At 46.5% G+C, this 14,775-nt stretch overlaps 1 protein-coding gene across 1 annotated transcript; it reads left to right on the top strand.

Moving 5' to 3' along the window:
- Positions 1 to 1,643: 1,643 nt before the first annotated feature.
- CIMIP1 (ciliary microtubule inner protein 1) lies at positions 1,644 to 14,406 on the top strand. The gene is made up of 4 exons (XM_070421372.1): positions 1,644 to 1,769; positions 9,960 to 10,041; positions 11,489 to 11,590; positions 14,044 to 14,406. The coding sequence occupies exons 1-4, from the start codon at positions 1,702 to 1,704 to the stop codon at positions 14,203 to 14,205; spliced, it is 414 nt and encodes a 137-aa protein (XP_070277473.1). The 5' UTR covers positions 1,644 to 1,701; the 3' UTR covers positions 14,206 to 14,406.
- The last annotated feature ends 369 nt before the right edge of the window (positions 14,407 to 14,775 follow it).

The raw sequence follows: 14,775 nt of genomic DNA, 5'->3' as shown, positions 1-14,775 counted from the left end.
AATAGTCCTTTCCGGCCCCTTCACCTGCCTCTTCCCCCACCAGCCTCCTATGCTGAGCAAACGTCTGTCTTCCCTGCAGACGGGTCAGCCCAGGAGGACAGTGGGTCTGTCGGTTTGTTCCCTCCTGGATCCCCGGGCAGAGGCGGTCAGCAGACATTTGCAGAGTGAATGAACCTTCGGGGTCTGGCTTGTAGATACATTCTTGAATGAGTTTATTCCTAATCAATCATTTTAACGAATCATCTCCGAAGCTTCCTGAGGGAGAATCAGATGCTGCCTTCCCACTTGGTGGATCCTCCTCTCTTCCCAGCCAGCCACTCACTATTCACAGTCCTCCCAGGACATCTGCCCTCCTGTGTAGGGATGGCGACTTCAGAGGAAAGGCCGGATAAGAGCCCTGCACACCGTCCACCCTGTGGCAATCCGGCCCAGCCCGAGACTTGCCCAGCCCTGAGGCTGGTGTGTTCTCCACGCACTATTAACCCATCCGGCTCCATGCCAGCCTCTGCCTACCCCCTCACTGTCTGGGCTGAGTGGGCAGTTAGGACCACCCCAGGCAGCCTTTCCAAGAGCCAAGAAGAGCATCACGTGCCTTGGGTTTGGAGAACATTCTCACCAGAGTAAAACCCATCCCCAAACACCCTGTAAAGGCACAGGTGTGTGGGTAAGGGGGGAGGTGGGAGAAAGAGGAGGAGGACGACACCCCAGGGAGAACCACGGATACCCCATTGGAAGATGAAAACCTCCACCTCCTAGCGGAGCGGCTTTGGGGATTGTGGGAGAGGACCCGCAGGCCAGCGGAGCATGCTGCTTCTGCTCTCAGTCCCACAGACGCTGGACACCTGCAGGTCTCATGGCGGCTCAGGCAGAACCGTGTTCCCCAAACCCCTGCCATGGATTCACTTACTGTTGAATCTTAGACCCATTTTCCGGTTCCAGGCTTATGACAACGTGGTAGGTGGAAGCCTTGAGGGTCCACGTGTCAGTCCACTAACTCCAGTTAGCACCCCACTGACGGGGGGTTGTTGTGGATGGGCATGAAAGTGTGTGCGGTGCAGGGTCTGGAGGAGATTGACCAGTGACTTCCGTTTGGGGATTGTTATAGAGTGGCTGCCGACAGGCATGCGCACACATGTTCTCCAGAGGCCGTGCAGGAATAGTCATAGTCGTGGCGGCCACTCAACTCCAATTCCAGCAGCAGCGGAAGTGAAACCTGCCGGCTATGCACAGCGATGTGGACAAACCTCCAGCACGACTTTGGGCCCAGGCAGCCGGGCACAAAGTTCGCACAGTGGCAAAGCAAAGCTCTGCCCTCGGCAAGGGAGTGGCTGGGCTGTCCCGTTCCCCAATCGAGGGGTTGCTCCCCGAGAGAGAAGGCGTTAAGCCTGGCACACAGGCGTGGTGCGCCTGGGGGGGTGTGTACTTGCATTGCAGGCCTACATTTTAAAGGAGGCGGGGTTAAGGTCTTGATGTTTCCTCGGGGCTTTCCGCAGAGAACGAGGGGTCTGCTGCCGCCAGTCCAGGCAGGTGGGCAGGAGGTGGGCGAAGAGCACAGAGGCTGGCGGAGGCTGGCCATGGCCCCGCCTCCGCCAGGTGTGGTTCCGCCTCCGCGTCTCGCGTTGCTCGGCAACCGGTCTCCTGGACGACGAAAGACGCTGAGCAAGGGCAGCAGCGTGCAGGACAACCTAGACCCCAGGAGCCATGTCGCAGAAACCAATGAGCATCGCGGAGGCCGAGCGCATGAACCTTGTGGCCCAGGACCAGATCTGGTAACGTCGGGGATCCGGTCACCGGTGGGCTGGGCGGTTCCCACCCGGAGAGTACAAATCTGGCGGCCTCAGTATCCCAGTTTCTGCCATGTCCTGGAGATGGTCAGGGGCCTTGAGGAAAGAGGGCAGTAATAGGGGCACGTAGTCGACCACAGGGCCTTTCATTCCCCGCCTTCTCTTAGGCTCACCACAAAGGCCTGAAAGATTGCGGATCGGGCTCTACAAACATGCAAAGCCTTGATGTGTTCTTATTTTTAAGATTTACCAATTTTTTAAGAAGGGAATAAAACAAAAATCTCGTATTTATTCTTTTTGAATGAGAAATACATATACACTTTATATTCTCGCTTGCTTTTCCTGGCATTTTAAGTAATAAGAGATTTTAATTTAAAGACTAGATCCATTTTCTATCAGATTTATATTCAGCAGACATGTGTCATGGATTGTTTTTATTTGGCATTCTCTCTGACTGCTAAACATTATCCCATCTCTTTGAAGTTTTAACCAATACGGGAAGTTACCAGTGTAGATGCCAGTAAGTAAATTTTAGTAACAACAAACCATAAATATTTGCCTCTTAAATTTCAGTTATCCTGTTTGTCATCGATATGACTTTTACCATTTTTAACCTATAATAGTCATTACTATTTTTCTTTAAACTGACTTTGTTTCATTTAATACATTTATTTTTATTAAAAACTTTGCATCACTCTTGAAAATGGAAAGCCAACATTATTTGGCATAAAATACACAACTACTGATTTTGTTTAAATCTTTGTCTTGATGCAAGCACCCCACTAGGTGATACTACCATAGCAGGCTCTGTTCCCACTAGCCTGAATGCCCTTCCTCCCTTCTCAACCAGATAAACTCCTACTCACCCTTCAAGACACCAAATCAGATGGCCCTTCCTATGTGAGCAGAGCCAGTGAAGCACTTACACTGTCTATCCGATGTCCAAAGTGGCCACTGAGCACTTGCAACGGAACTGTTCCAAATGGGGATGAGCTGTAAAGTAAAATACCAGATTTTGAAGATTTCACACCAAAGCAGAAGTGATGTTAAAGTTCAGTTCACCTGTTCACTTTGACTGGTATTAACGTGGCTACTAGAAAATTTAAAATCCTATGTATGGCTCCTATTTTTGGCCCATGTTACCGCTCTGCTGCTGATGCTCAGGGACCAGGACAACGAACTTGGCCAGGGACTCTGAAATGGTTAAGACACGGGGGCAGGAGGGTAGGTATTGATTCCAAAATAGGAAAGAAAATTAAAAAGCAAAATGAATACATGTTTGCACACCCACTCTTTGATATGAACTCAACTCAGCTTCTTTTTTTTTTAATTTATCTTTGTTATTGAAAGTAATTCAGATGTACCCTTTTTCCCCCCATCAACCCCTTCAGCCAACCCCTCCCCCCACCCAGGCCTTTACCACATCATTGTCTGTGCCCATGGGTTATGCATATAAATTCTTTGGTTAAACTCTTCCTGCCCACTCACCCACCCCACCTTCCCTCTGAGATTCATCAGAGTTCCATGTTTCTCTGTCTCTGGATCTATTTGTTCATCAGTTTATTTTGTTCTTTACATTCCACATATGAGTGAGATCATGTGACACTTGTCTTCCCCCAACTGGCTTATTTCGCTTAACATAATACTCTCCAGGTCCCTCCATGCTGTCTCAAAGGGTAAGAGGGCCTTCTTTCTTTCTTTTTTCTTTTTTTTAAAATATATTTTATTGATATTTTACAGAGAGGAAGGGAGAGGGATAGAGAGTTAGAAACATCAATGAGAGAAAAACATCGATCAGCTGCCTCCTGCACACTCCCTACTGGGGATGTGCCCTCAACCAAGTACATGCCCTTGACCAGAATTGAACCTGGGACCCTTGAGGCCACAGGCTGATGCTCTATCCACTGAGCCAAACCGTTAGGGCAAGGCCTTCTTTCTTTACTGCTGCATAGTATTCCATGGTGTAAATGTACCACAGCTTTTTTATCCACTCATCTCCTGATGGGCACTTGGGCTGTTTTCAGATCTTAGCTAGTGTAAATTCCCTGTCTGAACCCATGAGCACAGACAATGATGTGGTAAAGGCCTGGATGGGGGGAGGGGTTGGCTTGAAGGGGTTGATGGGGGGGAGGGTACATCTCTATTACTTTCAACAACAAAGATAAATTTAAAAAAAAAGAAGCTGAGTTGAGTTCATATCAAAGAGTGGTTGTGCAAACATGTATTCATTTTGCTTTTTAATTTTCTGATTGGTGCTTTGGGTTTCTTAGGATATATTGCTAGAAGTGGGATCACTGGGTCATAATGGCAGATCCATATTTAATCATTTGAGGGAACTCCATACTGTTTTCCATAATGGCTGCACCAGTCTGCATTCCCAGGGGCAGTGTATTAGGGTTCCCTTTTCTCCACATCCTCTCCAGCACTTGTCATTTGTTGATTTATTGATGATGGCCATCCTGACAGGTATGAGGCAATACCTCGTTGCTGTTTTAATTTGCATCGCTCTAATGATCTGTGACTTTGAGCATTTTTTCATATGTCTCTTGGCCATCTGTATGTCCACTTTGGAGAAGTGTCTATTTAGGTCCTTTGTCAATTTTTTAATTGGATTGTTTTTCTTCCTTTTGTTAGGTTGTATGATTTCCTTATGTATTTTGGAGATTAACCCTTTATCAGATGTATCATTGGCAAATATGTTCTCTCATATAGTGGGCTCTCTTTTCATTTTGCTTATGATTTCTTTTACTGTACAGAAGCTTTTTATTTTAGTACTAGAGGCCCGGTGCACAAAATTCGTGTGTGTGTGTGGGGGGGGGGGGGTCCCTTAGCCTGCCTGCACCCTTTCCAATCTGGGACACCTTGGGGGATGCCCAACTAATGGCTTAGGCCCAATCCTGGAGCCTAAATCGGCAGTCAGATATCCCTCTCACAATCAGGGACCCCTGGCTCCTAATCACTCAACTGCCTGCCTGCCTGATGCCCCTAACTGCTCCCCTGCCTGCCTGATTGCCCCTAACCTCTCTGCCTGCCTGCCTGATCGCCCCTAACTGTCTCTGCCTCAGCCCCTGCCACCATGGCTTTGTCTGGAAGGACGTCTGGATGGATGTCCAGAAGACGTCTAGTCTAATTAGCATATTACCTTTTTATTAGTATAGATAGTCCAATTTGTTTATTTTCTCCTTAGTTTCCTTTGCCCTAGGAGATGTATCCATAAACATATTGCTATGAGAGATATCTGAGATTTTGCTGCCTGTGGTTTCTTCTAGGATTTTTATGGTTCACAACTTACATTTAAATCTTTTATCCATTTTGAGTTAATTGTTGTGTATGGTGTAAGTTTGTGGGTCTAGTTTCTTTTTCTTTTCTTTTCTTTTTTTGCATTTATCTGTCCAATTTTCCCAACACCATTTATTGAAGAGACTGTCTTTACTCCATTGTATGCTCTTGCCTCCTTTGTCCAATATTAATTGAGTGTAATGGCTTGGGTCAATTTCTGGGGTCTCTGTTCTGTTCCAATGATCTCTATATGCCTGTTCTTGTGCCAGTACCAGGCTGTTTTGATTACGGTGGCTTTATAGTATACCTTGAAATCTGGCATTGTGATTCCTGCAACTTTGTTCTTCTTTCTCAACATTGCTGTGGCTACTAGTATTCAGGGTATTTTTTTTGTTCCATCTAAATTTTTGGAGTATTTGTTCTAGATATGTGAAATATGCCATTGGTATTTTAATAGCGATTGCATTGAATCTGCAGATTGCCGTAGGTAGTATGGACATTTTAATGATATTAATTCTACCAATCCATGAATATGGTATATTCTTCCACTTGTTTATAGCTTCCTCTATCTCTTTTTTCAATGTCCTGTAGTTTCCTGAGTACAGGTCTTTTATCTGCTTGGTTAAGTTTATTCCTAAATATCTTAATTTTGTTGTTGTTGTTGTTGTTGCAGTGGTACATGAGATTGTTTTTTTTAGTTTCTTTTTCTGATAATTCATTATTGGTGTATAAAATGCCATTGATTTCTGGGTGTCAATTTTGTATCTTGCTACATTGCCAGATTCATTTATTAAATCTAGGAGTTTTTGGTGGAGTTTTTAGGTTTTCTGTGTACATGCCATCCACAAATAAGACAGTTTTACTTCCTCCTTTCCAACTTGGATGCCTTTTATTTCTCGTCTGGTCACTGTGACTAGGACTTCTAGTACCATGTTGAATAAGAGTGGTGAAAGTGGACATCCCTATGTTGAATGTTTTTAGGGGAAATGGTTTTATTTTTTTTCCCTTTGAGTATGATGTTTGCTGTAGATTTATCATCTATGGACTTTATTATGTTGAGGTATGACCCCTCTATTCCCACTTTGCTAAGAATCTTTATCAAAAATGGTTGTTGGATTTTGTCGAATGCTTTTTTCTGCGTCTATTGATATGATCATGTGATTTTTGTCTTTCAATTTGTTAATGTGATGTGTCACATTTATTGATTTGCAAACATTGACCAGCCTTGCATCCCTGGAATAAATCTCACTTGGTCATGTTGTATGATCTTTTTAATATATTGCTGGATGTGATTTGCTAATACTTTGTTGAGGTTTTCAGCATCTATGTTTGTGAGGGATATGGCCTGCAATTCTCTTTCTTTGTAGTGTTTTTATCTGGTTTTGGAATTAATTTAATGCTGGCCTCATAAAAAAGCTTGCAAGTGTTCATTCCTCTTGGATTTTTTTTTAATAGTTTGAGGAGAATAGGTGATATTTCTTCTTTGAATGTTTGGTAAAAATCCCCTGTAAAGCTGTCCTGACCAGGGTTTTTTGCTGAGAGTTTTTTGATTACTGCTTCTATTTCCTCAGTTGCTCTTGGCCTATTAAGGTTTTCTGATTCTTCCTGATTCAGTTTTGGAAGATTGTATTTTGGTAGTAATTTTTTCACTTCATTCACATTGTCCAGCTTGTTGGCATATAGTTGTTCATAGTACTTTCTTACAATCCTTTGTATATCTGTGGTGTCAGTTGTTACTTCACCACTTTCATTTTTTATTTTATTCATTTGGGTCTCCTCTCTTTGTTTCTCTTTTTTTTTTAATAACATTTTTTATATATATTTTATTTATTTATTTATTTATTTATTTTTTTTTTACAGAGAGGAAGGGAGAGGGATAGAGAGAGTCAGAAACGTCGATGAGAGAGAAACATCGATCAGCTGCCTCCTGCACACTCCCTACTGGGGATGTGCCCGCAACCAAGGTACATGCCCTTGACCAGAATCGAACCTGGGACCCTTGAGTCCGCAGGCCTACGCTCTATCCACTGAGCCAAACCGGTTAGGGCCTCTCTTTGTTTCTTGATGATTCTAGCCAAAGGTTCATCAATCTTGTTTATCTTTTCAAACAACCAGCTCTTGGTATCAATGGCTTTTTTATTTTTTATTTTTTTTAGTCACTATGTCATGTATTTCCACTCTGATCTTTATTATTTCCTTCTTTCTACTTATTGTGGGATTTGCTTGTTGTTCTCTTTGTAATTCTTTAAGTTGTAGGGTCAGATAGTTTATAATTTTTTTTTCAGGTAGGCCTGTCGTGCCTCTCAGTACTGCTTTCACTGTGTCCCAGAGATTTTGGGTTGTTGTGTGTTCATTTTCATTTGTTTCCAGGAAGTTTTTGACTCCTGCCAAAACAGCAGAGGGAGGAGAGAGTAGATTAGAGCAGTGTGAAGAGCATCCAGGATTGCTTTCTTGATCTATTGGTAACCCATTTGTTGTTTAATAACATGCTATTTAGCCTCCATGTATTTGAGGTTTTTAAAATCTTTTTACTATAGTTGAATACTAATTTCATGTCATTGTGGTGTGAGAAGATGCCTGATATGATTTCAGTCTTCTTGAACTTGTAGAGCCTTATTTTGCATGCTAACATGTGGTTTATCTTTGAGAATGACCCATGTGCACTTGAGAAGAATGTATATTCTGCAGCTTTGGGGTGAAATGTTCTATAAATGTCAATTAAATCCATACGATCTAGTGTATCCTTTAGAATCATTGTTTCCTTGTTGATTTTTGTCTGAAGTATCTATCCAGTGAAGTCAGCAGGATGTAAAGTCCCCTACTGTGACTGTATTGCTGTTGGTCTCTCCCTTAAAATCCTCCAGAAGTTTATTTATATATTTAGGTGCACCTATATTGGGTGCATATATGTTTACCAGTGATATATAATCTTGTTGGATTGATCCCTTTACTATTATGTAGTGACCTTTATTGTTTTTTGTGATGGCCTTCATTTTGAAGTCTACTTTGTTAGTTATGAGTATTGCTACCCCGGCTCTTTTGTTTCCATTTGCATAGAAAATTTTTTTTCCATCCCTTCACTCTCTTCCTGTGTGTGTCTTTTGTTCTGAGGTGGGTCTCTTGTAGACAGCACATATTTGGGTCATGTTTTCTTATCCATTCAACTACCCTATGTCTTTTGATTGGAGCATTTAATCAATTTGCATTTAATTATTATTAATAGGTACTTATTTATTGCCATTTTAATTCTTTATGTCTCTGTTTTTCTTTCTATTCTTATTATAACAGTCCCTTTAGTATTTCTTACAATGCTGGCTTGATAGTGATAAACTCCTCTAGCCTTTTTCTGTCTGGGAAGCTCTTTGCTTCAGCATCTATTTTGAATGATAGCCTTGCTGGATATAGTAGTCTTGGTTTTAGATCCTTACTTTTCATTATCCTGAATACTCCATGCCATTCTCTTCTGGCCTATACAGTTTCTCATACAAAATCAGCTGACCACTTTATGGGAGTTCCTTTGTAGGTAAGTTTGCTTTTCTCCTGCTGCCCTTAGGATTCTCTCTTTGTCTTTAATTTATGGCATTTTAATTATGTGCCTGGGCTTGGGCCTGCTTGGGTTCTTCTTGCTTGGGACTCTCTGTGCCTCTTGAACTTGCATGACTTTTTTCTTTACGAGGAAAAATGAGCCTCAGAAACTCCACTGGGTGGGGTGAGAGGTTTTCCAACAGGTTGGGGCAATTTCTTACCTTGCCCCCAGGCTAAAGCTGCCTGGATGGTAAAGGTCTGCCTGAAAAAGATGTTCTCTGCAGTATGAGGGAATGACTCAGCACAGGAAACCATAGTGGCTGACTTCCGAGCTCTAACCCCAGAGCCCTCAACCCTGGATGCTCCTCACACTGCTCTAATCCACTCTCTCCTCCCTCTGCTGGAGCTCAGGGTGAGTGGCTTCACATGAAATTTTGTGATTGGTCCTTTAAGAGGGTGCCTGCATTTCCAGTCATCTCCCCCTGGCAGACAGCAACCCCGCTGCTTTTCACAGCCAGATGTGATGTGGGCATCTTTCTCAGTTCTGGTGCTCTGGGCTGTGGAGTCCAGCTTGGGATTTAGACCCAGGAGTTCTCAGTGGAACCCACAACAGCTGAGATATTCCTCCAGAACTTCAGCTGCTATCTGTTGGAGCCTGGCCAGCCCTTTTGCACCTCCAAATTTCCTACCAGTCTCTATGCAGTCTCCACTTTCCGTTCTTGGATATCAGGGTTCTCTCCAGCTAGTCTTCAGTGGATTATTCAGGATGGTTTTTCTGTATATTAGTTGAAATTCCAGTTTGGTCCTGGGAGAGTGTCAGTATAGCTTCCACTTAATCCGCCACCATTTTCTACTGTCAACTCAGCTTCTTAATGTGAAGTAAAAGCAGGATGGGTCGAGTGAGGCAACTGGGGTGTGATGTTTACGGAGGGCTCAAGCTCAAGGTCATGTAAGTGCTGGCTGTACCCTTGCAGGAACCTGGGAGTGGGTGCCTCCTTACATTTTGCATCCCAGGTGCCTCTCTCACACCACCCCAGTCCTTGCCCTGAGAACCAAGGTACTTATTATGAACTTCCTTAACGATTTAACATGTGTTCATCACTGTGGGTCAGAGGCCTCCAAGATGAAGTACCCAGATGGCCCCTGAGGCAGTCAGCCCCCTTCCTGTCTGCACCCACTGTGCCATCCAGCCAGCACCTCTGGCTCTCCAGGCACGTGTCCTGTGAGGGTCTCAGTGACGGGATCCCTCCTGGCACAGAACTTCGTCAGTGCCTGCACATTGACAAGTGTCAGATTCCCCCATGAACCTTTGGGATTTGCTACTTTAACCTTTCTGACTATTGTCTAGCCCTTAGGAACTTTCTTTTTTAGGAGATACCGCCTGAAGGCCGAGACCGAAGCGCAGAAAAACTGGGCCCAGAACTGGGGATTTTTAACAACCCCTCTCGAGGAGGTAAATATAAATTTTGTGAGTCCAGAGGTAATAGAATGGATCATTTCCAAGAATAAATGGTTATGAAGTGTATAATTTTCAAGAATAAAATTAAAGAGCATGTGGTAGGTAAAGACTGTCACCTCTGAAACCCGAAGGGTCCTTCCCTTCCCGGATTTATTGAGCGCTTACTATGTGCCCCGCAGGTCCTAGGTGCTGTCTCCGAAGCAGCGTATTTAACCTGCACAACAACCCCTGTGCAGAGGGATGCTCGTTTATGCCCGTTAACGAAGACTGGGGTGGTAGCCACCAGTCTTCACCCTTTTGAGCTCTCTCCAGCTATGACACGAAGAAGCCTCATGTCCTTGGAGGGTCGCAGAACCAAATAAGCGCCACCTAATTCAGAACGATCCTGAGTCAAGGTGGCGTCAACCCCATTATAACTTGCCCCATCCCACTAGCTTTGAAATGATGCCATTCTTAATGAGCTTGTTGAATACTTAAGAGTATTGTACAATTTGAAATTTTATGCATAAAATGAGTTCTTTTTTTGTTATTATTAATCCTCGCCAGAGGATATTTTTTCATTGATTTTCTTCTTTTAGAGAGAATGGAAGAAAGAGGGAAAGACAGAGAGAAACATCCGTGTGAGAGAAACACATTGATTGGTTGCCCCCTGCACGAGCCATGCTCTTGACCAGAATCGAACCCAGGACCCCTTTGTCTGCAGGCTGACACTCCATCCATTGAGCCAAACCAGCCAGGGCAAAATGTGTTCTTATTAATATAATATGCATAAAAAGAATCTATATTAATATTCTTTATATGTAATTTAAATTGGATTCTTGAAGAGTTCAAAATTGCTTTAAAAATTAAATGGGGGCCCTGCCCGGTGTGGCTCAGTGGTTGGAACGTTGTCTGAGCACGGAAGGGTCTCGGGTTCAATTCCCAGTCAAGGGCACGTACCTGGGTTGCAGGTTGGCTTCCCCTCCCAGCCCCCACCCCGTTGGGACACGTGAGGGAAGCAACCAGTCGATATGTCTCTCTAATCAATGTTCCTCTCTCTCCCTCTCTCTTTTTCTCTTCTCCCCCCTCCCTCCCTTCCATTCTCTCTGAAAAATCAATGAAAAAAATATCCTCTGGTGAGGATGAACAACAACAAAAATTAAAAGGAGGAATGGGTGGCTCTTGTCTGATATTTTAAAGGTTGGTCCTGAGCCTGGTTGGCATTTTTTAATTTGAGCCCATAATCCTTGAAGTCCCTCAAACTACTCCTCGGGAATATGATGAGCAGGCTGCAGGGCGAGCGCAGGCACCGCAGTTAGCGGCCTGCAAGGCCCCGCTGCCCCTTTCTAGCTGCAGTGGGGACAGGCGTTGTCATCTGTAAAACGCGGAGTTCTGGGGGCCGATGAAGAGGGCGCGTCCACCCTCTCAGCCTGGGGTGTCCTGTGTCTGGATTGTGTTTCAGTTGATCGAGTGTGAAGATGGACCCCCTGCCCCAAAGCCCAGGATCGAGCTTCCCCAGAGGTTCCACATCCGGCCGTTGACCCCCGTGGAGAAATATATCAAGGTTTGCAAAGTTGTTTTTAAATACTTGCTTCCCGAAGTGAGCAAGTAGCCCCCCCCCTCCCGCCGCCCCGCATGTGTTTGGTGCAGGTGCAGACAGACAGCCGCCCAAGGTAAGAACTCAGCTGCACCTGGCAAGTGGGGGTGCTGTTTCCACGCCCTCTCCACGCCCGCACAGCAGGTGGCTGTCTACACGCTGAGAGCCTCTGCATCTGCTTTGAAGTGGCAGAGGGGAGCCAAGACAATGAGGGGCTCGATCCAAGGCTTCAGGGCGTGCAGGGAAGCAGGGCAGCGAAGACGGGGCTCTGGAGTCAGATCGCTGAGCCACTCCCCTCCTGGGGGTCTTGGGCAGTGGCCTGACCTCTCTGTGTCTCTATTTCCACCTTGCACAATGGGGGTTCGTGAAAGCACCTACTTCAGGGATGGCGTCGGGCCCAGAGGAGGATGCTGGGAAGGACTTAGAGTGCCAGTGACTGCAAGCTGTGAGGGGGGGCCAGGTGCTTGGCTGGGCAAACAGTGATGAACTAGAAGGCAACACTCCAGCTCACACATGTGGGTTGGGATCACCAACGTGAAACAAGAAAATCAACAAAATCGTTATACACTGTGCTAGATGCCATGGAGGAAAGGGGCCGGTGTTGGAGGATACAGGGGATGGGGTGGTCAGAAAAGCCCCTGCGGAGCTGAGGACTGAAGAATGGCAAGGAGCCAGCCCAGGGAAAAGCATTCCCGGCAAAGGGAACAGCATGTACGGAGCCCTGAGGCACAACAAAGGTTGCAATGTTTCAGGAGCAGCAAGGGACGTTGATGTGGCTGGAGCTTGGTGAGCTGGGGTGGGGGAGGGGTGGGGCGGGAAGGGCTGTGGATGGAGAAGTGGGCAGGGCCAGCTCCCACCGGACCTCAGGTGCCAGAGGAGCAGTTGGGATTTGAACCCAATCTGCAATGGAAAGCAGGGCATGAGATCGCTCTGCTTGCTGATGAGTGCCAGGGCGACCCCAGAGGGGAGAAGACTTAGTGGGTGTTCCCACGGAGGCCAGTCAGCTGTGGAGGTGGGTCAGAGACTAGAAATTGCTCAGCTCCATAGGTCCCTGGACCTCTCGCCATGGGCCCGTCATTCTCATCTTGGGGTCTGCCCTCCGCTCAGCTGCGGAGAAAGCAGTTCTGTGTCCTGATGGGAAGAGGAGATGAAAACTCAGGATGAAGGCGGCCACTTTCGGAGACAATGGCAACATGGCCCTTCACAGGGAATGAACCAACCTGCTCTCCCAGGATGCCCTTGTTAGGGTGCTGTTTTCATTTCCTTGCCAATCTGGTGGGTGAAGCGTGGCCTCCTGGGTGGTTTTTTGTGTTCTTTTTTATTTGTTTTTTGTTGTTAATCCTCACTCAAGGATATTTTTCCATTGATTTTTTTAGAGAGAGCGGAAGGGAGGGGGAGAGGCAGAGAGAGAAACATTGATGTAAGAGAGACACATCGATTGGTTGCCTCCCTCACGGCCCCCCAACCTGGGCCAGGGATGGAGTCTGCAACCAAGGCAGGTTTTCAGTTGCGTTTCTCCTACAAGTTGGAGGGAGGCTTGAAGGCAGGTCTGCGTGTTCCCAAGGGCCCGTCTGGGACAGCTCCCCGCTAGCTGATGCGGGAAACTGCGATCCTCTGGCGTTTATGGACAACCCTCCCTGCTTGTGACCTCTCAGGAGATTAATTTTAATGCTTCATCAAGAACATATGTTAAGGGCTTCACCCACCAGAGGCAGCTGGCCCACCAGGACCGCCCCTCCCGCCATGCCTCGCCAAGATGCTGTAGCCAAGCGTGAACTCATAACCCAGCATATTAAACCTCTTCATCTCAGTGCTTCCGTGGGAACAAACTTCTCACCGTTTTCTCCACTCAGATCACCCGTGAGAGCAGGACAGATGATCGCTTCACAGGGAGAGGGAACTGCCTGAACATTTACCCTCACGTTCCAAAAATTTCAAGTCTGTCCAAGGACGTGACAGTTGAAATTGTGTGGGGGGTTTTCCTTTCAGATAGAATCCCGTTTTGCTTTTGGATTTTAATTAAGTTCAATTGCTTCTCATTCCTATGGTCTCTGGTGTGTGTGTGTGTGTGTGTGTGTGTATGTGTGTACTCACATCATAAACCCTTCTAATCAAAGCCGGAAGGTTTATAACTACCAGAAACCCACCTGGCAATATCGTCACCGATTTTATGAAGGGCGGTGTTTGATATTTCTGCACCTTACTTTTCCGGCTGTGTGCTCTTTTATCAAATAAGAATCACGTACTGGCGGGCAGGAGTCCAACGAGCTGCAGGAACGTGTCTGTGAGCATGACTGCGGGCGCGCACCGGGCTGGGCCTGAGCCTCCTGGGCCCCGGCTTTGCTCGCACGGGTTGGGGGCCTCCCTGGACACTCCTCATGCCGCTGCCCAGGTGACTGACCGCTGCGTCTCCCTCCCAGGTCCTCCCCTCGCCCCCGGTTCCGAAGACCACGCAGGGCTTCATCGGCTGGCGGTCAGGGGTGCCGGGCCTGAACAAGTGCCTGGAGTACGGATCGGAGATCAGGAGCTGCAAGGGCGCCTATGCCCGGGAGCTCGGCTGGCCGAAGCAGGGCATCCACTGAGTCCAGCCCTGGACCGCCAGGCACCGGCGCCTACACCCAGGAAAGAAAGCTCCCAGGGCAAGGAACAGAGAATAGCCCTCTGACATTGTCAATTCATCAATACCGCCCTTCCAGAACATTCTCATAACACTCATTCTTGGCTACTGTAATAAATAAGACAGCATTGGTTCTCTGAATTTTCTTTGGATACCTTGGGAATTTCTAGGTACGGCTTTTAAAAAAACAATGTGCTTTCATTTTAAAGTTGCTTGTCCAGGCCCTTTAATGCTGCTTACAGCCCCTGTCACTCCACTTTTGTAATGAGATTGTGGACCGGGTGCTCTGGGCCTGTCCTCAGGAAGAATGACTCTTCTGACCCAGGAGATCTGCAATGTCAACAGCCCGTTGTGGTGAGCGGAAGTTTCCAGAACAGGAGGTTCCCCACAGGGTCTGCATGAAACTTCCTGCTTGCCTGCCCCCGCCACCCCAACCAACCCAGCAGCTGGGCTGGCCAACCAGCCCCTCTCCTTTCCCTCGTGGGCAGCGGACATCAACCCCTTGGTCCCTGCCTGGCTTTGCTCAGGTCCTACA

This window comes from Myotis yumanensis, unplaced genomic scaffold (genome assembly GCF_028538775.1).
Source record: "Myotis yumanensis isolate MYYU_CA2020_CCGP unplaced genomic scaffold, mMyoYum1.0.hap1 SCAF_7, whole genome shotgun sequence".
In the NCBI taxonomy this organism is placed as follows: Eukaryota; Metazoa; Chordata; class Mammalia; order Chiroptera; family Vespertilionidae; genus Myotis; species Myotis yumanensis.
Note: the sequence above shows the minus strand (reverse complement) of the source record. Positions and strands in the feature narration are given on the sequence as shown.